The sequence below is a fragment of the Scophthalmus maximus genome, chromosome 20, assembly GCF_022379125.1.
Source record: "Scophthalmus maximus strain ysfricsl-2021 chromosome 20, ASM2237912v1, whole genome shotgun sequence".
Classification (NCBI taxonomy): domain Eukaryota; kingdom Metazoa; phylum Chordata; class Actinopteri; order Pleuronectiformes; family Scophthalmidae; genus Scophthalmus; species Scophthalmus maximus.
The window spans coordinates 12,774,071-12,796,851 of NC_061534.1; the positions used below are offsets into that span (position 1 = coordinate 12,774,071).

Genomic DNA, 22,781 nt, shown 5'->3' on the forward strand with positions numbered 1-22,781 from the left:
GTGTGTTGTATAAGTCTGAGTCCATTCCTCAAATATTATGGTCGTGATGTAAGATGTTTTATGAAAGAAGGTCTTGTGAAGAGGACCCTTTAGGCTTTGAATGAGACCATTATTTTTCTTTAATACTGTAACACTTTAGTTGTTTTTGCCCAAAACCGTTTTCCGAAAGTCATCCTCAGGAAATGTTTTCTCAATTATGTCAGAAAATTTTACACAGATGAGAAAAGTAATATTTTTTTGGGTACTAGCATGAGTAAGAAAAGGCTCAAAAATGATATTGAGTAGTACTCCTATATGTCGTCCTCAGGCAAATCATACGAACATTTCTGCACAGCATTCCACTGACAAATAAATCCAATAAGCTTGATAAACGATTTTACAATAATCCTCCATGTGTTTATAATCAATGTCAAATGGCGAGTTTAGTTGCAGGAGGAGGATTCGCCAAAAAAAAAAGGGAAATTTCCACCCTGGGCGGATTTGATGACAGAAAACCCAATCAATAGAATATTTGTATGTCTCACGTGTTTCTCCCTCTGATCACAATTAAATATATCTCTTTGTTTTGCTATGAATGCACCACATGCTTCTTATTGTGTGCCTTGAATCGTTCTTGTCTTGTCAGCCATCCCCCGAGAGCAGGAACAGCCCGCACTGTTATTTTATGCAGCAGCCACTTCTTCAGGTCAGCCGTGTGTCCACCATTGGTAACTCAGTACATTCAGTTGTTATTGTGGTAACAGCAATGCTATAATCTTTGGTGTCTGCTAGCAGACAACCATTTGAAGATTTGCGAGATGAATATCAGAGTGTCAGCATTTGGTCATCGCGGATAAAAATAGTCGGGGGATGGTGTCAGACACATTTGGGGTTTGGTTTTTATCTCAGAGCCAGATGCAACGTTCGCTGTCTGACCTCATCGACCGCACCATGATGTGATTCCACCCTGGTCGTCCAGCCGGCTGATGTGGTCCACTGAGCTCTCTGCCGCAGCTGCCGGCCGTGCACGGAGGTCTGTGGCATCCGGGACCGGAAAACGCCTGCAAAGGATCATTTTTGAAAACCAATCAGACAGCAGATAAAACTCTGGGAGTCCATATCAGTACACAATGAATGAACGGAGCAGTGGTTTACAGACTAACCACAAGGAACACCTGCGTGGTAGTTGTTTGGAAACTATGACTCATTTGCTTCTTGCTTTGTTGATCCCCTTTGTGTAACTGGGAACTTATTGGAGACATATTTAATTCAGACTCAGTCCTTTTTTGTGCTCGTTCGCAGAACAAAGCCCGCTTGGCTGGGAAAACAAGCTGCGAACAGGCAAAGAAAGAAGGAAAAACAAACATCATTAAGACATGAGCGAACTCGTGTGTGCCAAATGTGGCGAGTCGCGTGGTGCCAGACACGCTGACGACCTGGAGGCCGTGCGAGCCAGCAGCCTGTCTGAAGCTCTGCTGGCCGGTTAACACGGCTTGTTAAGGCGTGGGCTCATTTCCTGACTTTGCCCGGGGAAGGAGGGAGGAAGCAAGGGCATATGGGAAAGGTGTCGCTTCTGATGCCTGGAAGGGGAAAGTGCAAAATCTCCCAGAGTCTCACACTGAGTGTGAAAAAAAAAGAAATACTAGGTCTAATTGCTGGACGTGGGCGAGAGCCTTTCAGAAAGTCACACCGAGCATGATGTCAGGAGTGAAAAGGTTTTTCTAGTTCAGGTGAAGCATGGAGGTGATTTTAGTGGCCAGAAATTGGTTCCAATACTGGATCAGAAGCCGCTCGTGTCCAGCACATTTGTGTGAGAGCCTGTGGGAATTGGCAGCAGCCAGAAGGAGCCAATGCAATGGTTCCCTCAGGTCACTCCTTCTCCGCATGGGGCCATCAGAGGAAGGTTTGAAAAGCAGGTTCTGGCCCTGATGCTCCTCCCTCAGCAAGACTCTTGCAATCCTCTCTCCACATTCACACTGAATTCAGACACATCCACGAACACACACACAGACACACACTGGCATCAGCTTCGATCAGACTTAACATGAGAGTCTTGCTTCACTTCTGATTCCAAAAGGACGCTGGGACACAAGCGCACCACTCACGGCGGCCGCAGACATACGGGAAACTGCCACTGTGTCACGTACAGATAAGACACTGGAAAGAAACTGCTGATCTGGGACCAGTTGGAGGGACGAAATGGGTTTGTGGACGGGCCTGATTCTGGCCTCGCAGCTGCTATTAAAACTGTGTTTACACGTGGAAGCCCAGGCTCTAGGTAAGTGTTGTTTGAAGTTCTTCAATTTATTCAATCATATCTATTATCTAAATGTCATCATGACATTGTTTTAAATTGTGTCAAATTGATTGTTGATAGTTGATCCAAGAAATTAAAATCATTTTTTCGTTTGCTTGAATTTTAACGAGCCCACAAAAATATATTGAGATTTATTCCAGTCCTACCTGTGGTGCAATCTGCATTCTGTCAAAAAATATTTAATGGCAGCAGCACTGCGTATTTTCCCACACTGCGTTTAAGTTCAATGCATAATGGATAAAGCAGACAACTGTGAAAGAGAATATCATATGCAGACCCAGAAAAACAAAGGGTTAGTCTTTGTGTGTGACAGACACTGGGGTACGAATAAAAAGCGAAGTATCCCTGTCAGAGTTTTTTTTTCACAAGAAATGTTGGGTGTTTGAGGCAGGACAAAGATAAAGGACAAAAGTAGACAGAGTTTTAAACCCACCGTTCTTCCGCTGAAGAATACAGTCACCCTGCTTCTCATATCTATTGGGGCTGAATCTGCCTGATTACTCCAGCTCAGGAGGTTCAGCTCTCTGGTTCGGATCAATTCAACTCAAAGTCCCAGCTAGGTCACACACATGGGAATGATCAGAGAGGATCTGGGCGCAATATTGAACCTCAATTCACACACACACACTCTCTCCTTCTGACACACACTCACAGTCCCACAGAAATGTGTTCAAGGTCACACAGAAAACTGGAGCGGCGGCCGACACGTACAAATATTGGTGTTTATCAGGCGCTCTCTAACAGCTCGAGTTGATTGACGACGTGCCTTTCACGCGCCCATTAATCCCTGCAATCTTTTTCCAATTGCTACCTGATGTTTTGTATAAAGCAGGTCCGGATTAATGGTGTTCATCATCTATCATTTCGCCCTGCAAATGGCTTATTGTCCCGCATGGCTGAAATTCACTGTGTTTAACAGGAGTGAGACCAATTCAATGCTGCGGTTAGTTGGGCACAAGGAGACTCCCTGCCCACGGCCAAAGTGTATCCTTAAAACACCTATAATCATCATAATAATGATGATTATAGGTGTATCAAATAAAAAAATGTAAAAACAATGTGAAATGGATCATTTGATGGATCCAAAGAGAATTATCACCTGAATCACAGCTCCCTTTGGCGTTATAGTGAGTTTAATCTCATTCTCTTGCCGTAACTTCACTGTTCCCGTTCTCTCTCCCAGGGCTCATGAAGTGTTGTTTCGCAGCTGCAGTAGACAGCTGCTATATTTAGTGAAAACAGCTCTAAACAGCACTGCACACGACCTGCTCAGCACGAGATGGTTCACAGACACAGGAGAAAGGAATGCAGCGCTTAGCAGCTAAAGAGTTAATATTGGACTTCAAGACTTTAAAAAAATATGACTCAAAAAGCACAAAAGGGAGAACAAAATGATTATTATTCCACTATTCCTCATCATAAAATGAAATGGATCTCTGTTCCTGTCAGCTAGCATACTCATGGGTATTGCAAGAAAGAAAAAAAAGTGACTTCACTGTTTATGTTAACTACTTGCCGATGTTGATGATGTAACTCCTTCAACTCCTGGTTGACATAGTATCTCCAAACAGGAATCCACCATCAATCAAAGCCTTTCTACACACAAGCCCTCAAGTGTGAGGCGTTTGTTGAGATGAAAAGATGAAAAATGCCAGCCATTTGCACACTTAAGAGTAATCTACAACCGTAACAGATTTATATGCTGGTGTTAAGGAGAGGGCAAGACTGGATTACTTTATGGCTTCCAGCAGTTGGTTTTATGAAGCCTGAAATCGGAGGTTAATCAGGGGGTGAAATGAGGCACTCTCTCAGGATCTCTGGTGTAAAACAACCACGACTCCCACAAAGCCCTCTGTCCAGGAGACTTATGAACAGCAGCATTGTGTGTTTTGTGTGTAAGTGTGTGTGAGTCTTTGTAATGTAATTGACCACTCTTGTGCTTTACACTACAAATACACACTCACTCACACACTAATGGTAGAACAGGGGCAACATCGGGAGACAATTCGGTGTTCTGTATTTTGAGGTACCCGAGGAGCCGGGGGTCGAACCATCGACCCTCTGATTAGTGGACAACCAGCTCCACCGCTTTTTCCGAAGTTTCACAGTAAAGGCCAATTTGAACTCTGTCAGTGACTCAATGGTGTATGTCTGGTGTAGTTGTGCAGCCGATGCCATAGCTCATGCTGTAGCCAAATGGCAACCCACAGTGAGGTCACCCATTTTGAAGCCATGAGTTTGGCATTTTGGCCAGCACCATCTTGTTTTTTTTTTAACCAGAAGTAACCCTATTTAGAGGGGTGGAGGGTGATCTGCACCCATTGGATGATATGCGAATTTCTAAATAGGACCATGATTTACTAAATTAACATTATGCCGTTTTGGAGAAGACTTGGATCTAGTGAAAAGACCCTAAAATCATTAGGAAAATGTTTACTGAAGTTATTGATTCAAGTTTGAAATAGGGAGATTTTCTCATAGACTTATGTAGAAACCGACTACCTCGCATCCAGTGGAGTCGCCCTCTGCTGGTCATTTAAGAGAATACAGGTTTCCGTCACTTGAGCATTAGCTTCACTCTCTGGAACCAGAGTCTTTACGTCCATTTTTGTACACAGTCAATGGCAAACCCTTATAAGTGATACACCTCTGTAGAAAACTAGCTACATGTCGTAGCAAAGCAGACAGCAATTGGTCGTCTTGGCAGCACGTCTCACCCATGTCTCTCCGTAGTCGGACAAGCGGGCAAAACTCACCCTCCTTCAGTCAGCTCGATCGTCTCTTGAACTGTTGTTCACCATTGATTCGCTCCAACTCCGACATGATCTGCTCAGTTCAAGTGCCCATTGTTTGAGGTTCGCACACAGTGACATAAAAAAACTCCTCTAGAAACTAGTGGTTCGGCAGTGTAATAACTGAGTGAGAATAATCCCTCACAACATCACATGCTGGTATGGAAACGTAAGGGGTTAGAAGCAAAAGTAATCTCACAAAAATAGTTAACACAGCCAGCAAGATCATAGGACCACCCAGAGACAGTTGGTGGAGCTGTACACCACAGACCAGGAGGTAGTCAACATCAATGGCTCAAGACTCTTAGCACATTCTCACTCACACTCTCTGCGTCGACCCTTTGCATGAGTATAAACCGGGCTTTACTCTTAAAACGTGAAGAGAGCAAAAAGTTCCATTTGTTCTCTTTTTGTTTTGTTCACTTTTGGACCCAAGTCAATTTAATGGCGCAATAAGTCACATTGAGCGAAAAACAGATCCATCTGTTTGTGCTATACTCACCAGGTGATCTTGGCAATCTTGGATGAAAAAAAACCCCTCATCTCTTTTTGTTGAAAGTGATGTTGACAACATCGTGTGAGCGGGCTTAGTCACATTTTACTGCACGCATTTAAAAAAAAAAATCCCTGTGTTGTGCTGAAATACACCGACGTCAGTGACCACGGCCGGAGGAGAGGGATGAAAGAAAGACGAGTGCTCATCTGCGGATCATGCTTCGCAATCTTGGCTGACAACGGCCAATCTCTGGGAGCATTTGGTAGCAATTTTATTCCCTCGCGACATAGGGCCTTGCAGACGGCTTTTAGGGTACTTGTGTATTCATGATGTGTACAGATGGTGGACTGGTAGATTCACTGCACATCCTCTCTCATGGCCTGCCCAGCTCCCAAGTTACTTTATTAAAGGAAGCCTTCAAACATGAACCTGAGTGTACGGCATCTCTCTGGCATTTCAGTCCCACTGTGTAGCCTGTCAGTAGATATGTCTGAACTCTGCCATACCTCTGCCTGCGAACTGTGGCTGAAAATGAAAGCTCACACTCATTTTATCAGCCACACAGCTTTTGTACCGACCGAACTAATTTTAAAAAATACCATAAAACTAAAAGTACATAGCCTAGATTCACTCACCTACTTCGGATTTTTCTTTGGGGTTACTCCGTCTGCCAAGTTTGCTCTGACTGATTGCCGCAGCGTCTCGTAAGAGCAACAAACACTGGATCAACATCATCATCTTCTTGTTGACTCAGGATGTGTTTACTCTGTGATGGGAGTGCGGCTGCAGGTTGTAAATATTCATATCTCATCATCCATTACTCATGTGCTTTACTGCCTGTCTCTCTCCCGTCCCTGTCAACAGTCTATGATCTGCTCACCTCGCCTGATTGCCTGCCAGACCTGCTGCAGGGGGGTCTGGCTGAGCAAGGGGTGAATGAGGCTTTCATCCTAGCCTCCTTCAAGTTGCAACCCAAGACCGGAACCACTGTGTTTGGCCTGTACAACCCAAGGGACAACAGCAAGTACTTTGAGTTCACAGTGATGGGGAAGCTCAACAGAGGTAGGGGAGCATCAAAGGGGCTTAAACTGCAAAGTTTAAAGCTTCACTAATCAATATCTTTACACCACCAATTGGTTAAAGGATTGTGTGTTATGTGATAAACCCAAATAGAATTGTACCTAGATTCTGCGTTTCCTGCAGCTCTATAAGAGCTTTTTCTCCTCAGTGTTTTTATTCACCCTGACCACTTTCATCAACCTTGTTTCCAGCCTAAGCAGGCAGTTCTTCTTTCAAAAAAAACAACTCCCAGCAGGAGACAGCAGACAGAGTAATATTTCCCACATTATCGGGAGGAGACCAAAACAGAGCTAAAATTAAAAGAGAATATTCTACTTGGATTTCTTTGGGTGACCACATTTCACACCACTTATATTAAAAACCCCTCTAAGTGAACACCAGTAAAACACAACAGCTCACTACAAACTCAGCGATGTACACGAAGTGGAATGATCAACAAACACTGAACAATTATCATTGATCTCATAGCTGTGTTACGCTACCTGCGAAGTGACAAGAGGATGAGCTCGGTAACCTTCAACAACTTGGTGCTGGCCGACGGCCAAATGCACAGACTGCTGTTCCACCTCAAGGGGATGCAGCAGCAGGGGCCCGGAGGGGTGGAGCTGCATCTGGACTGCAGGCTGGTGGAGACGATAAGGGATCTCCCTGCTGCCTTCCAGGGTTTGCCCGCAGGCTATGGTATGGTGGAGCTAAAGACCATGCAAGCCAGAGATCAGGTGACACATCGCTAACATTATTTCCACACAAAAATGAATGTTTCAATAAACAAGCTGGAGCTGTCTAAATTGCTTAGTCATCCACTTTTACTTGTTTTATCCCTACAGGAGAGAGTAGAAGAGCTGAAGCTGGTGGTTGGAGACACATTTGAGAATGTTGCTTCATTACAAGACTGCCATTTCCAACAAAGAGACTCCGTTCAAACTCTGGGTAAGATTCTTTATTGTGGAGGTTAACATCCACGGAGACGGCCAAATGTTCGAGGGGAAAACAGTCACGGCGGAAGCGACAAACAAAACAAGAGCCCAAGTTTTTTCAGAGTGACTTGAGAACATGCTCCTCCGCCTCAGTACAACAAAATAACGGTCCCTTTTCTTTCAGGGGTCAACACGAAGCAGCTGTCAAATCAAATGCTGGACTTAACGAAGGTGATAAATGAGCTGAAAGACGTCCTCATTCAGCAGGTAAACACCTCTCAGAGTTACACGGAGGCCGCCTAATTCCTACTACCCGACCCCTGACCTCCTTGACATCTGCATATAAATATGTTTACGTTTGAACTTTTGTAGGTCAAGGAGACCTCCTTTCTTAGAAACACCATCTCTGAGTGTCAGGCCTGCGGTAAGATAATCTCCAATTACAGCCTTGTCTCTCGCCAGTAAATTTGATGCTTAATGACTATTTTTTGATTGTTAACAAACGGCAGACAGCAATAAAAATTATGATTTTCCTCTTGTGTTTTAAAGGCTTGGGTGGAACTGAAGTGGTGAAACCGAAGTGTGCCCCGGGTGTCTGTTTCCGTGAGGATATGTGCATAGAGACAGCGACCGGGGTTGAGTGCGGACCCTGTCCCGATGGGTACGCCGGCGATGGTTTCCACTGTGACGATGTGGACGAGGTAAGGCCAGTATCTACTCCCATGAGGCAAGTGTGGGCCGGAGGCAATTGCTTTTTTGACAAAATCCTGGCACAGAAACTCTGCCGCTCTGTAGACAAACCAGTAAACTGGACTGGCAGATTGTGTAAATTCTTAAAGTACAATAATCTTAATAAGAAAGGGGACAGGAAATGAGATGCGAGAGAGGGAATGACATTCGTCACAGGATTTGAACCGGGAACATATATATATATATTAGTATTTAATATACATCTGCAGGTCAACATGTTGCCCCCATTTAAGATTGTTTGAAAATATAAAGCTGTATTAGAGGGCATTACTTGGGGGTACTCTGTGAAATTATGAGCCTGGGAATGATGGTCTAGAGAAGGGTTTTTGTTATTCTTGTTGTTGTTTTACAAATTGAGGTCTTTAAATGATAAGTATAATTCAAAATTGGGATTCCCAGGTCCCAAAATGTCTATGATACAGTTCACAAATTTTGGGGGAGTTAGATAAAGAACGTGGCCATGGGTTCATGGAACTGGCACGCAGGTTCCAAAGGCAGAAATTTATATGGTGTCATGGGGTTTGGGGACCTAAGCCGCAGGTTAAGGTAAAGTTTGGCAACTTTGTGAAAGTTAATATGAAGGTTCTCAGCAGGATAGAAGTGGTAGAAGTATGTGCGCTTGTTCGCCTGTTTGTCTTTCTTTGTTTGCACTGACCTCTTTTCTAAGGATTGGCCCCTTCAGCATTCTCCTTTTTTCCTTTGCACGAGCTAAAGTGTCGTCAAATTTTAAAGCATCCCGGGAAGAGGTCCTGTGGGAACCACGTACATTTTGCAACTTCAACAGAGCTCATGTTCTTCCTCCTTCCTGCAGTGCCAGTTTAACCCCTGCTTTGCTGGCGTGAAGTGTGTGAACACTGCCCCGGGCTACCGCTGCGACGCCTGTCCGCTGGGCTACACCGGCCTCGCGGTGGAGGGCGTGGGAGTTTTGTTCGCTAAGACATACACACAGGTAAGAGAGCGGAAAAAGATACGGAGGACACAGACAAAATGAGAACAGAATGATAATAATACAGCAAAGATGACATAAAATGTCATCATGAAGGCTAATTGTGCTGCAGGAGAATAGATACATAGGTAATATAAGTAAAATGCTGTATGTACTGGTGACCTTTTGGTGACCTACACTTTGTTACCAATTTGTTTGGTGCACCTAGATTAACTGGCAACTTTTTACCACATATACCAGGACAAATATGCAAGTGGGGGTAAAGACTTTGTGTTTAAGAGAGTTTTTTTGTAGTTGGGTTTTTTATATTTATTAGTGTGTGTCTATTAAAAAATATGGGGTATAAAAAAGTGTTCATGGGCAATCGGGCCGTGGAGAAAAGGGGATAATGATGATATCGCAATTAAATTAGTTATGGTATCATTTACTGTATTTTTGAATTAATTTGTTTTAAAATATGCAGTACTTAAACGAAGGACATTATCATTAAAGACCCTCTCCATTGTCTGCTGTGGCTTTTCCAGAATAACTAATATTTAAATTACTTCTACCCCTTCTCCCTCGTTGAAATATCCCGAATCTGTCATAATTTAAATATTATTTTTTTCCCTAAAGTTTAAATGCAAGATGTAAATGTTAAACTAGTTTTACATACACAGAGAAACCTTTCCTTTTAACAGATTTACATGAAAACAGTTGAGTATCAAACACTGCACATGCATCATTCTGCACAGTGAAGGTCAAACATCCAAATTAAAAGTGAAAATTAGCAAAACATGGGGGGTTAAATGTAGTGTACATCTTTATTGCTGCTGGGGAACAAAGATTAAGATTAAGATATTTTACCAATAATCTTTTTAATGCATGCCAGCTGAGGAAACAGTCTCATAAGTGACAGTGCACTATCATCAGAATTAAAGCATTAAAAATGTGGGAGGATCCTCGTTACAATGTAAATCTGGGGATTGTGGGTTGTTAAACAAACGCATCCCTTAAAGTGACTGTTAGAAGTTATGGGGGCTAATAGGGTAATTAATTATCATAGATCCAGGTAGATTAATAATGAACAGTGCCATTTGTTTTTTGAATCCCTCTTAAACGCAACTTTATAATATCTCATATGTGCAAAATATTTAGTGTTACCGAATACAGCTACAGTAACCTCGAGCTCCCCTATCAGAGCACTTGTTTGTATTTTATCGTATCAATTGTGAATTTATTATTGTATACCTGAAATGTGAAGAGAAGCAAATTGTCATGAAAACAAGCCTTTTTTTGGATAATTACATTATGCTCAAATTGCACAATTCAGCTCTGCGATGACGTTGATGAGTGCAAAGGGCCCAACAACGGAGGCTGCGCTGCGAACTCAGTCTGTCACAACTCTATGGTAAGACTCCTGCGCGCGTCTCATTGGACGATTGTTACATTTGTGTGACATTTCAAACTGCCGCCTGAAGAATGCCCACGTGAAAGTTGTCCTTCTTCCCGCACAGGGCTCGTATCACTGCGGCACCTGTAAGACGGGCTTCACGGGAGATCAGGTGAAGGGCTGTAAGCCGGAGATCAGCTGCGGCAACAGCCTGACCAACCCCTGTGACATCAACGGCCAGTGTACCTCAGAAAGAGATGGGTCGGTCTCTTGTCAGGTAGGATTTCACGCCGCTCTCATACTCTGATGTACTTCCTGCACACACATAATGTACTCCAACACAGCTGCACATACCTGCTGTCTGAGGAGTTTCATTTGTCTTGGGTCAGTGTGGAATCGGCTGGGCGGGCAACGGGTACCTCTGCGGGAAGGACACCGACATTGATGGATACCCAGACGAGAAACTCAAATGCAAGGATGCGAGCTGTAGAAAGGTACACGTTGCAAAACGGTCGGCCAACACGACTGTGTCATGATGGAGAGGCCTTGTTTTCATCTTTTTACTGTAACATGTCCTCACAGGACAACTGCATCTACGTCCCTAACTCTGGTCAAGAGGACGCCGACAGGGACGGCCACGGGGACGCCTGTGATGACGATGCAGATGGTGATGGTATTCCAAACGAACAGGTTGGTTGGAAGTGTTTGAACTAATCCATGTAAGCACAGTTGGGCTGCAAGTAATGAATCTTTTTGTCTATAAATGATCATAAAATGGGGGAGACACATATCTTCTCCCTTACTCTCCAAATCTTCTGACTCTTATTAAAATATTGAACTGCAGTAGTCCTGTGAACTAACAACAATAAACCATTCACCAATACCGTTTTCAATCAGCTAGTGGATTCATTCCTTCAGCTCAAATACACACTAAGGCACCGTCTTCACACCCAAACACACTAACATCCCATGTGCAAGAGAAGCCTTTGTTTTTGTTTTTTCCAGGGCACACATTTGTATAGATATCACAAAACGTGATGACACGTTCATGTAATGACACAAAGGCACTGAACACAAACACAGGCACATGCTGTGAATGAGACAATCGTGCGTCTCTGTCTCGTCTCAGGACAACTGCTGGTTGAGGCCCAACGTGGACCAGAGGAACAGTGACAAGGACAGCCACGGCGACGCCTGCGACAACTGCCGCATGGTGGAGAACCCCGACCAGAGGGACACCGACAGCGATGGCAGAGGGGACGCCTGTGATGATGACATGGACGGAGACGGTATGCAGAGACATTACATCACGAACACTGAGGCCCGTGTGTTACATAACCAGCGTCACAACCAGCGTCACCGAGGGGCACTCACTGCTACAACTTTGTACTCTGGCCTCTCTGTTTCATTTTGCGCCGTGCTCCTTGTTTGAGCTGCACAAGAAGGATGAAACAGTAAATAGCACATCTCTCTGAATCATGAAATAATGAATCCCTGTGTAGTTAGAATGGATGCTTTTATGAGCAGCACTGCAAAAAAATAAAAATAAAATCAAAGCCACGAGCAGTCTGATCCCAGAGCGAACACAAGCTTTGATCATTCACTGGTATGATTACACCTCTAAAAAAAAAATTTAAAAAACCCTTCAGGAGAGAAGATAGTTTTTCCTCCATCCTATCGCTACTGCTTGACCTTTGCGTATTAGTGGTGCTGCTGCCTCCCTGCGATGGACAAAAAAATTGCTTCTCGACACAAACTGTACACCGCCTTAGCAAATGCAAGAGCGCAACCTACTGGTGAATTTACCAACAACATGCTGCGAGATTGTACATTATTCCAAATGTTAAATTTCTCAATTACTTAAATACAAATCACTCAGTCAGAACATCCACCTTAGTGCATCGCTGACTGAATTTAATGATCAAACCCTGATGCGGATCATAAACACCCCAAGACTGTATCAGTGCCATCAGTTCCATTTAGGCAACGCCCATGTTTGGTAATAATCTTACTGTTCACTAATATGGTTTCTTTCGTCATTAGGCTGCCAAGAATGATATATATATTTTTTTTTGCATTATCATTGTCTGTTTTTTCCCCGACACATTGATTAATCGTTTCTAACATGCCAATGAATGGTGAAGAATGACCAATTCCTAAAGCTCAAGGTCGCACCTTAAATTGCAATACATTTCTTCTTATATTCAGTTTACTATCAGATAAGAGAAGGAAATGCAGCAAACCTTCACAACTGAGATGTTGGTTCCTTTGGTGGAAAAAATGACTTCTTTTCTATAATGTCCTTCAGCATATTGTTCTTGTTTAAAAACAGTCAATTTGTTGACACAAAAATTCACTTTTTTCACTTGTGAGATCCAAACTACAGAATAAGTGACAATGAAAACAGTTTCTGCTCTGCTCCAGTAAATATTGTCTATACTGACTTGGTATGATAAAACTGTACTGTACTGTAATCAACTATGACAACAATATTTATCCACTGCTGTCGAAGGGAACAGAAGGGCCTTCACTGCTAAATAGCATTAACTATCTTGTCTGGCTGAATGGTTGATCAGGCCTGAAGAACTTCCTGGACAACTGCCAGCTCGTCCAGAACAGAGACCAGTTGGACCGGGATGGAGACGGCGTGGGCGATGCCTGCGACAGCTGCCCTGACATCCCCAACCCAAACCAGGTCAGTCAGAGCCAGACAGACAGACAGACAGGCAGACAGGCAGACAGGCAGACAGACAGACAGGCAGACAGGCAGATAGGCAGACAGAAAGACAGACAGACTTACACACAGACAGACAGACAGACAGACTTACACACAGACAGACAGACAGACAGACAGGCAGGCAGACAGACAGACAGATAGACAGACAGACAGACAGACAGACAAACAGACAGAAAGACAGACTAACAGACAGACAGACAGACAGACAGGCAGACTAACAGACAGACAGACAGACACACAGACAGACAGACAGACAGGCAGGCAGACAGACAGACAGACAGACAGATAGACAGGCAGACAGACAGACAGACAGACAGACAAACAGACAGACTAACAGACAGACAGAAATACAGACAGACAGACAGACAGACAGACAGTTAGAAAGACTAACAGACAGACAGGCAGACAGGAAGACAGACAGGCAGACAGCTAGGCAGACAGACTTACAAACAGACAGACAGACTTACACACAGACAGACAGACAGGCAGGCAGACAGTAAGGCAGACAGGCAGACAGGCAGACAGACAGACAGACAGGCAGGCAGACAGTAAGGCAGACAGGCAGACAGGCAGACAGACAGACAGACAGACAGACAGGAAGGTCTCCTAGTGAACTCTGCTCTCGTTTCAGTCGGATGTTGATAATGACCTGGTTGGCGACTCCTGCGACACGAACCAAGACAGGTAATATTACAGTCACAGTCATTACATCGTTAATCAGCGTACATCAGATTATGTCTCTCCACTACTTCTCCCATGACAGCTCTTCTTCACATCATGCCATCTTGTCACCTCCCCTTGTTGTAGTGATGGCGACGGTCACCAGGATACCAAGGACAATTGCCCATTCGTGATCAATAGCTCCCAGCTGGACACTGACAAAGACGGGCAGGGCGACGAGTGCGATGATGACGACGACAACGATGGGATCCCGGACACTATCCCTCCCGGACCAGACAATTGTCGCCTGGTACCGAACCCTGACCAGATTGATGACAACAGTGAGTGTCCCACAACGTCGCATGTTCACACGTCTCAAAATGGAAAACATGTCCAGATATTACTGTAGGAATCTACTGAAAAGCAGCCCGGTGCTCAGAGGTAAATGTTCACTGTTTCATCTCAGCATCCATATTCCGTAGTTTTCGGCCTCAATTTCACACTCACGGAGATCAAACAATGGCAGCCTCAGGCAGATCATGTGGAGCACTTTTTTTCTGCCCAAGCTCCCATTCGGCAATTTTGTGACATCAGATGCGGGAAAATGGGCTGTGAAGACAGTGGGAGGCGAGTGCCAACTGACATCAAGAGTTGCAGGGCAGCTTTGGTTGGTATTCAGAGAGTTCTGTGATGTACAGAGGAAAAACAACTTCAGAATGATTTAAAGCTGTTTCATTGAATTGAATGACCGGCTGTGACCGGAGGATGTACAGTATCTCTCAATCTGTGCCTCTTTAAGCACAATGAACAAATTGTTCACTTTTTACAGTCAACCTTTTGGTTTATACAAAATACATTGAATTGTTTGGAGACATTCATTTATTTGCAACATGATGTCCTTACAGTCCATCATGACCGCAATACTCAGTTTACTAATCCACACCGTCAGCCAGATTCAGAACTTCCCATAATATAGTACATGGTACAAAGAGATTGGTGTAACCCAACCCTAACTTGCTGAGAGACTACATCACAGCACTATTTAGCACAGCAAACGCAGCATAGCAGCTTCTCTTTCTGAACACACACGCTCACAGCACTGTACAGACCTGACCCACAGTGAGCGTCAATACCAGTCTATCAAAATTGAACTAAAGCAACATACAGTACAGCCTTGTTCTTCTGGTCAAATGTAAATATTCCTTGAAGAAAAGACATGATGTGGCGATCTGGAGTAGGATTGAGATGTTTTATATTCAGGCCTTGCAGTTTTGCAGCTTCTGAGCAAGGACATTAAGTCAAGGTGGTGTTGAATCTACTCACTGTGACGAGGTGGATTTAAGTGGAATGAAAGTCTCTGATCAAGTATCTGTTCATGTGCCTCGATCATGAAATCATGACCAATTGTCTCCTTCACTTTAAGAGCGAGTTTTAACGTCCCCGTCTTGTCTCTCAGATGATGGCGTTGGAGACGTGTGCGAGTCTGACTTTGACCAGGACAAGGTGATTGACAGGATTGACAACTGTCCTGAGAACGCCGAGGTGACCCTGACCGACTTCCGGGCCTATCAGACAGTGGTGCTGGACCCCGAGGGCGATGCCCAGATCGACCCCAACTGGGTTGTTTTAAACCAGGTGAGATTACCACACGTGTTGAAACTTTTGTTTGTGAAATTCAGTTTGATTATATTTTAATTTGCATGATGCAAAATCACAACAAACATCTTAAAAGTTAAAGAAGCTATAATCAATGCTCTTATAAATGATAACAGTGCATCAAATGAATATGAGTGATGTGAGAGTGATGAGCCGACAGAGGATTATCACCCAAATCTGCAGCCTCCCTGGGCTTTATGGAGCTTTACAACAAGTTCCAGCCGGCAACTCTACTGGTTTTGCTCATTCTCACCAGTCACAGAGTCATTTCCAGCCATATCCGGCAGCTGTTTTCAGCAAGCGAGCTTTAAAAACCAAAGTTACACTACCTGCTCAGCACCAAACAGCAGGCCGACACAGGTAGTGACGAGCTGGTGAATCTAGTGGAGCATTCAGCAGCTAAAGGGACAAATATTTCTCTCAGGATGTCTCAATAAGTGGCCAAACTGTTCGCTTAAAGAGGCCCCATGTTAACAGTGTTCGCAATTTTATTCCATTCCACTCAAGTGGCCGAAGACAAGTAATTGCAGGTGTAATCCATCGCTAAATACTAAACCTATGCCTGCAAGTCTTATTTTTAATATACATAAAATATATCTCACAATTATTTCAGCAACTGAAGGAATCAAAGTGCAGGAAACCTTATTCACAGCTTTCTCCATCTTTCTCACCCAGGGAATGGAAATTGTTCAGACCATGAATAGCGATCCAGGACTTGCTGTTGGTAAGATTTCCTTCCTCTCTGAGTTGAATGTCAGTCACTAAAATATCCACACATAATATGCTCTTCACACTTTCTATCCAGGTTACACTGCTTTCAGCGGAGTGGACTTCGAGGGGACGTTTCACGTGAACACGGTGACTGACGACGACTACGCCGGCTTCATCTTTGGCTACCAGGATTCGTCCTCCTTCTACGTGGTGATGTGGAAGCAGACCGAGCAGACCTACTGGCAGGCGACGCCTTTCAGAGCGGTGGCCGAGCCCGGCATCCAGCTTAAGGTGAAAGCACAAGGCACAGAATGTCGCAAGTCCCCAGATTTCCAGATTCCCACTCAAACTATTTTTGTCCGCATTGTTTCCCATTCCTGCTTCTTCTCTCGTCCGTCTGCCTCCGCATCCCGCCTCACCTCTTTGTGTCTACTTCGTCAGGCTGTGAAGTCTAGATCAGGGCCCGGGGAGCACTTGAGAAACTCACTGTGGCACACGGGAGACACCAACGACCAGGTGCGTCTGCTGTGGAAGGACCCAAGAAATGTAGGCTGGAAGGACAAGGTGTCCTACCGCTGGTACCTGCAACACCGCCCACAGGTTGGATACATCAGGTGAATATCACATAGACTCGGCGGTTGTATCGATTACCCTAATGTAACTAAGTAAACAACAGAAATAGAAATAGAAAATTGAAAAATCCCTTCTTTTATGGTGTTCAGGGCGCGGTTTTATGAGGGAACTGAGCTGGTTGCAGACTCTGGTGTGACCATTGACACGACCATGAGGGGAGGACGACTCGGTGTGTTCTGTTTCTCTCAAGAAAACATCATCTGGTCAAATCTGAAGTACCGCTGCAATGGTGAGGAAAAGACTTCATCAAATCCATCCATCATATCTGTCGTTAAGTTTTCTCCTGTTCTCTTATGGGGAAACACCCCCCCCCCCCCACTGATCTTGAGTTTTAGCTGGTCTCAAGGCGTGACTCGGCATAACTAATAGATAGATTGTCACGAACATTGGTACAGATGTGCTACTTAGCTTATGTCATCATGGTAAAGCAAGCTGGTGAACCTGGTGGTAAACATTATGTTGTAGAATGTGAGCATTGCTTTTGAGCACATTAGCACGCAGATATTAGCATTTATTTCCAAGCACCTCGTAAGTACAGAGAGCCTAAGAACGGCTGTAGACTCGGTAATCTTGTCAGCAATACATAACATATTTTCAATAATAACCTCTATGGCTCGTGTCTGGGACGAGTCAGTATATTTTACCTCGTTGCATAAACAAGACCGAAGCTGTGAAGAGAATACGTTTGGCCTCATTTGCTTTGAGATATTGAGCGTGTCTCATGATACCCAACTTCTCATTTTTGCACAGACACCATCCCTGAGGATTTCCAGGAGTTCAGCACGCAGCACAGCACTGACTCACTCTGAAGTTGAGATGAAAAAGTGACGTCAAATCGAAGAGTGCTTCTGTGAGTGTGTGTGAGTGTGTGTGTGTGTGTGTATATGTGAGTGTCTGTCCGTCATTCTGTCTGTCCTTCTGTGTATTGATATGCACAGTCTCTGTGCAATCTTTGTACTGTATGTGCATATTATCGTGTCTGATCCCTTTTTCCCAACTGTGTCTTCCAGTTTAATCGCCTCTAAAAGACTCTGAGCTTGTTATGCCAACATTGTAAGTTATAATAAATCTTACCAACTTTTCCTGACTTTCACTAGAGTCACTGCACTTGAGACCCGCAGTGGTCCCCCAGATGTCCACATATTAGCTTTCTTCATGCTTTAATCATAGTTTCAAATGATAAATTAGACATCACTATAAAAAATAACATTTTGCTCCTTACACGGTAGTCACTGGGAATATTTTAGCTCATGTTTGGTTTTATAATCGCCAGGAAAAGACCAGCAGAACCTGCTCTGGATCAGCCTCACAATCGTGTTCGCTGTGTTTAACTACTCCGTCTGTGGAGAGGACGAACTGACCACGTTATCTGTATAGTCATGAACCTGGTCAAAATAAAGGACTGTTTAATGTACTAGAATTCATGTTAATTTGAGTTGATTTAAAAGGTGATATTACCAGGATTTTGTCTCATTAGGAATCTTTTTGACTATTTTTTTTTTTCAAAAATGTGAACAGTACATGTTATATAGGTGTTTTTTTTTATGGAACCCCCTGTTTACTCTAATGCACTTCAGGACAACATGCATGAAAATGACGCCTTATGACGATCCCCTACTTCCTACATTCTGAAATTGGAGCACTCTTTTACTGACCTCCAGAAGCAAAAGCAAGAAATACTCCAAACTCCATCAAAACATTATTTTCCCTGATAAGCTGCTGAGATGAAGAGAGAGATTTTGGAATTTGCTCCAGGCAGGGGTCCTACTGAGAAGAGACAAGAAAGGCTTTAATATTGGGGGAAAAAGGCAACATAACATCATGCAGATTCCTTTATATCAGGCTTATTACATAAATTATGTCTATCTGCCTTCATCAGCTTAGCTAGTGGCTGGTAGATAATGATCAGGGATTCATCTTCAACTCACACATAAATTACATGATTCTAAATTAGCAGATGATGGCAGTGGGGCTTCATTTTGCTAACAGTGCCATTGTATTAATCAGAATAGAATGTAATTTGTAAATTCACTAATGGCAAAATATTTGCCCACTCTGTATCACCTGAGTTTAAGATTACAAAATATCAATAAATCAATAAATTCGACTCACCATGAATCAGAATCATTTTTCATTCTAACTTGAATGCACAAGCACCCACTGTGCACGCATTCCTTAACAGTTAATGTGTGTGAGCCCCCATTTTATAAGCCACACAAAAAAAAGCAACTTGCAATGTGATTGTCAAAACACTCGAACAAAGTAAACGAGTGATCAAGACTTTAAAAGTCACAACAAGAAGAGAGTTTGAAGATAACAGTGTCATGGTCATGGTATCTGGGCACATTCTTGTTCATCACAGTCAATGGAGGAGGTTAATGATCATTTTCTATTTCATCACTTAGCTTCATCTGAAAAGTTACCGCAGAGTGTGTTGTGTTCAGTCGTTCCCATATGTGTTGACTCTTGGGAAGTATTGTAGCGCAGAAGGAAAAGGAAGGCCACCAGATCAAGAGCTTCTGTGGAGTACTGCGAGGATGCTGTCGATAACAGTGGGAAGCTCTTCGGCAAATCTGCCTTGATCACTGCTTCAAAAATTGTAAAAATAAATAGCGTAGACATCTATGGGGCAAACTGCGGGTGAGGTTTAAAATTTCAGCTCCCACGTCTCTGTTTGATTCGTTTCCTATTCAGGGAGCAAAGACATTCATGGTATCACTGGTTTGTGTGCAAAGAGGCATCGCCGTGTCTAATTAGGGTTAGGAGTGGGAGCGGGAAGGATGGATGGTCTAAATTATGGGTATCGCAGAAACACAATTCATGAAAATTTGAAAACACGTTGAATTATATGGTACAAGGAGAGGGGCTTTGTAACTATTATTCATTTTGCAAGTATTTGGTCTTAAAGCAAATCATCATGTCATTTTGAAAAGTCAAGTTTCCAGTAATGGTTCCTATTCCTTTAAAATGCATTTGATTTATGGCATTTATTATAATAGTATAGCTGACAAATTTCACACAAACACTGAAATATGAACCTTGGGTGGCACGGAAGGACTAGTTGGGCTCATCCTCTGGGGAACATGATCATTTGTGCAAAAGCTTATGGAGGCCCAAAAGCTGGTAACATGTTTCAGTTTGAACCAAACCAATGTGGTGGATAAAAAGGTTGACAGTTCTATTCCTTGAATCGCAGAATGAAAAGCCTAAGCCAAGCTGAAACTTATATAAACAACAGTATATTATAATTCCCTTATTTGTAAAATAAAAATAAAAAACCCTGATATACTTCACATCCCAAAATGACAACTGGGATCAACTCTGAAGACAGCAAGTATGGACAACAGCAACCAACCTTCATATGAAGAAGATCCAGCAAGCTCCTTTCTCCTCAGAACTGATGGGACTTTTCACAGGGGTCATGCATCTTCGTGGAGAATGGATGAAAATTGCGACCAGTCTGCCAATTATGCCTGTATGGATAAAAGTATGCAAGTAAGTCAATTTGAAAATCTATTAAGAATACTGTAGAGGCTACATCTGTCCTGACTCCTGAGTTAAATACATCACTTTGACCGGGGGGGGGGGACAACAGGCACGGACCACTTGTTGATCTGTGTAACAAACCAGAAATCTCCTCGACATATTGAATTCTTGTAATAATTCTGCTTAAGACATCCACGGTCTCCGTCTTCCTGCATTCCTCAAATGCATCCATTTTTTCCATTGCAAATACTGTGTAGTAAAATATTGATTCATTTTGACATTTGAGTCTTTTGTTATGTAGATAACGACAGTTGATTAAATTATTGGGGGGGGCAGGTCATATTTGTCAACAACCCTCCGAGTGGGCTCCTTACCACGGCCCCTTCCTGCAGAAGCCTTGGTGGGCTGCCGGCGACCCTTGTCTACACTGTCATCTGACTAAAACAGGAGGGGTGTCATCTCCTTATCCTCATGTGACTTCATCCTGGAGAGAAAAGACTAAACAATTTCCCTCATGTGAAGCCATTATCGCTGTCTCTTTCACTTACATCCTCAGAGGCTATTCTTTCTTCGACGTTCACACCCTGTCATTTTCACAGTTTGCGTCTCATTTAACCGTGTTTTGCACTTGTGTCGGGTACATCTGTCACACTCACCTCGGGGAGGCCACATCGGCGGGTTTATATGGCAACGACCGAGCCTCGTCGGGCATACTGATGACCGTTCGCTCTGCCAGAGGAGGCTGCAAACTGGTGGCTATTCCTGCCAAGCATGTTTGTGACCATGCTGGGGTGAGCGTTCTCTTCTTAAGATTATTGGATTATTTTTGATTGCACACACATGACAAAAGTGTCTGTTTCATAGGATCCGACGGCTGCTGCTACACCTCCAATCAACTGTTAACTGTAAGTTAAAAGAAGAGATACTGTAGAGTCATTCAAATTGTTCCTTTAAAGTAAATGTAAATAATCATGGCACGATTAGAAAGTCCAGTCTCCAGTGCCTTGTCCTCAGCCGCCTGCAAATGGAACCTCCCAATATTCACCCAGCCCTTTAACATTTTGGTGTGACATTGCAGCTACGGGAGTCAATCACTCTTATACCTTCCAGATGTATGGTACAGCCCTGCTACACATAAAGATTTACATATTAACAGCTTACATGCAAACGAAAACTTCTTCTACCCTAATTTTAGGTGGATATACAGCCCAGTAATCGCCTGCCCCCACGTAACGACTACATTACATACTACATACTACACAGGAAGCCTCAGCATCTTTCGGTGTTTAACAGGAATCCTATTAGTCCACTAGCTCTTTGAAAATCTACACACAATCTAAACTATTGTAGTGTCAATTTTTCCACGTGTGTCATCTCATTTAATGTTGTGTTTGTTTAACGAGAGTAAATGGCGGCTTTCCACTTGCGGCCGCTCTTGTTGGTGCCAGTTGGTGTTGGTCAGGTGAACGGCGGCTGGGACAGTCCTTGGACAGGAGGTCTCATCCTTCTGGGCCTGCTGCTCTTCCTCACCGACTATCTGTTTTCATGCCACGTTGGGCTCTGCTGCTGGCATGTTTAGGGGTAAAAAAAACCTAAAAACTCTACCAGTAAAAATATGCATAATGTCGTCTGAGGCTACAGCCGGAGCTGTGGCTCTTCAAAGGGCACCGTGGAATTACGGTGGATGAACCATGGCATGATTTCTTTGTTAAATAAAGCTTTATACGTTGTGTGTGTGTGTGTGTGTGTGTGTGTGTGTGTGTGAGAGAGTGTTGATTCACTTTTAAATGTTGTGCTATTTAATAATACATTTCATGGATAATAGTGCCCTCTCCTCTGATGGTGGTGCAGGACTCCACACAGGGATATTTACTCAGGAGCTGTGGGGATTTAATTGTGCCCTATTCTGCACTGATGTTGGGGGTGGGGGGCTTCTATGTTATAATGTATGTATAATGTGATATGGGGTAAGATTAACAGTACAATCTCTTTCTGCAGTCTGAAAGCCTCACACCCTAAAAAATGTTTTAATTAAAATGTGAAATTGTATTCCTCAATTTTGTGTGTGTGTGTGTGTGTGTGTGTGTGGATTCATGACTTCTGCAAGATTAAGATTGATGTCTGTGGTGAGTAAGACACTCTTCTACTCCCAAGTCATATTTTATAAGCGTCATCTGAAACATCCAGATGTTTCTCATATCATGTGTCATGCTCTCCTATGACATCCCCTTTCAGCCTGCATTACCCGC

The 22,781-nt window shown here is 43.5% G+C and overlaps 1 protein-coding gene across 1 annotated transcript; it reads left to right on the forward strand.

Annotated features, from left to right (window-relative positions):
• The first annotated feature begins 1,903 nt into the window (after positions 1–1,903).
• thbs4b (thrombospondin 4b) lies at positions 1,904–18,128 on the forward strand. The gene is made up of 22 exons (XM_035608896.2): positions 1,904–2,257; positions 6,449–6,646; positions 7,133–7,383; positions 7,492–7,594; positions 7,766–7,848; positions 7,954–8,005; positions 8,131–8,282; positions 9,143–9,280; positions 10,590–10,667; positions 10,774–10,926; positions 11,039–11,143; positions 11,232–11,339; positions 11,779–11,938; positions 13,226–13,344; positions 14,018–14,070; positions 14,194–14,387; positions 15,503–15,681; positions 16,378–16,426; positions 16,508–16,704; positions 16,855–17,027; positions 17,136–17,275; positions 17,797–18,128. Exons 1-22 carry the CDS (start codon positions 2,179–2,181, stop codon positions 17,853–17,855), a joined length of 2,823 nt encoding a protein of 940 aa, XP_035464789.2. The 5' UTR covers positions 1,904–2,178; the 3' UTR covers positions 17,856–18,128.
• The last annotated feature ends 4,653 nt before the right edge of the window (positions 18,129–22,781 follow it).

What these genes read in the sequence shown, in the direction of transcription:
- thbs4b (XM_035608896.2), top strand. Translation starts at nt 2,179, where the DNA reads ATGGGTTTGTGGACGGGCCTGATTCTGGCCTCGCAGCTGCTATTAAAA. An exon ending in ATGGGTCGGTCTCTTGTCAG is followed by an intron (nt 10,927 to 11,038) that starts GTAGGATTTCAC and finishes GTCTTGGGTCAG; the next exon opens with TGTGGAATCGGCTGGGCGGG. An exon ending in ACATCCCCAACCCAAACCAG is followed by an intron (nt 13,345 to 14,017) that starts GTCAGTCAGAGC and finishes CTCTCGTTTCAG; the next exon opens with TCGGATGTTGATAATGACCT.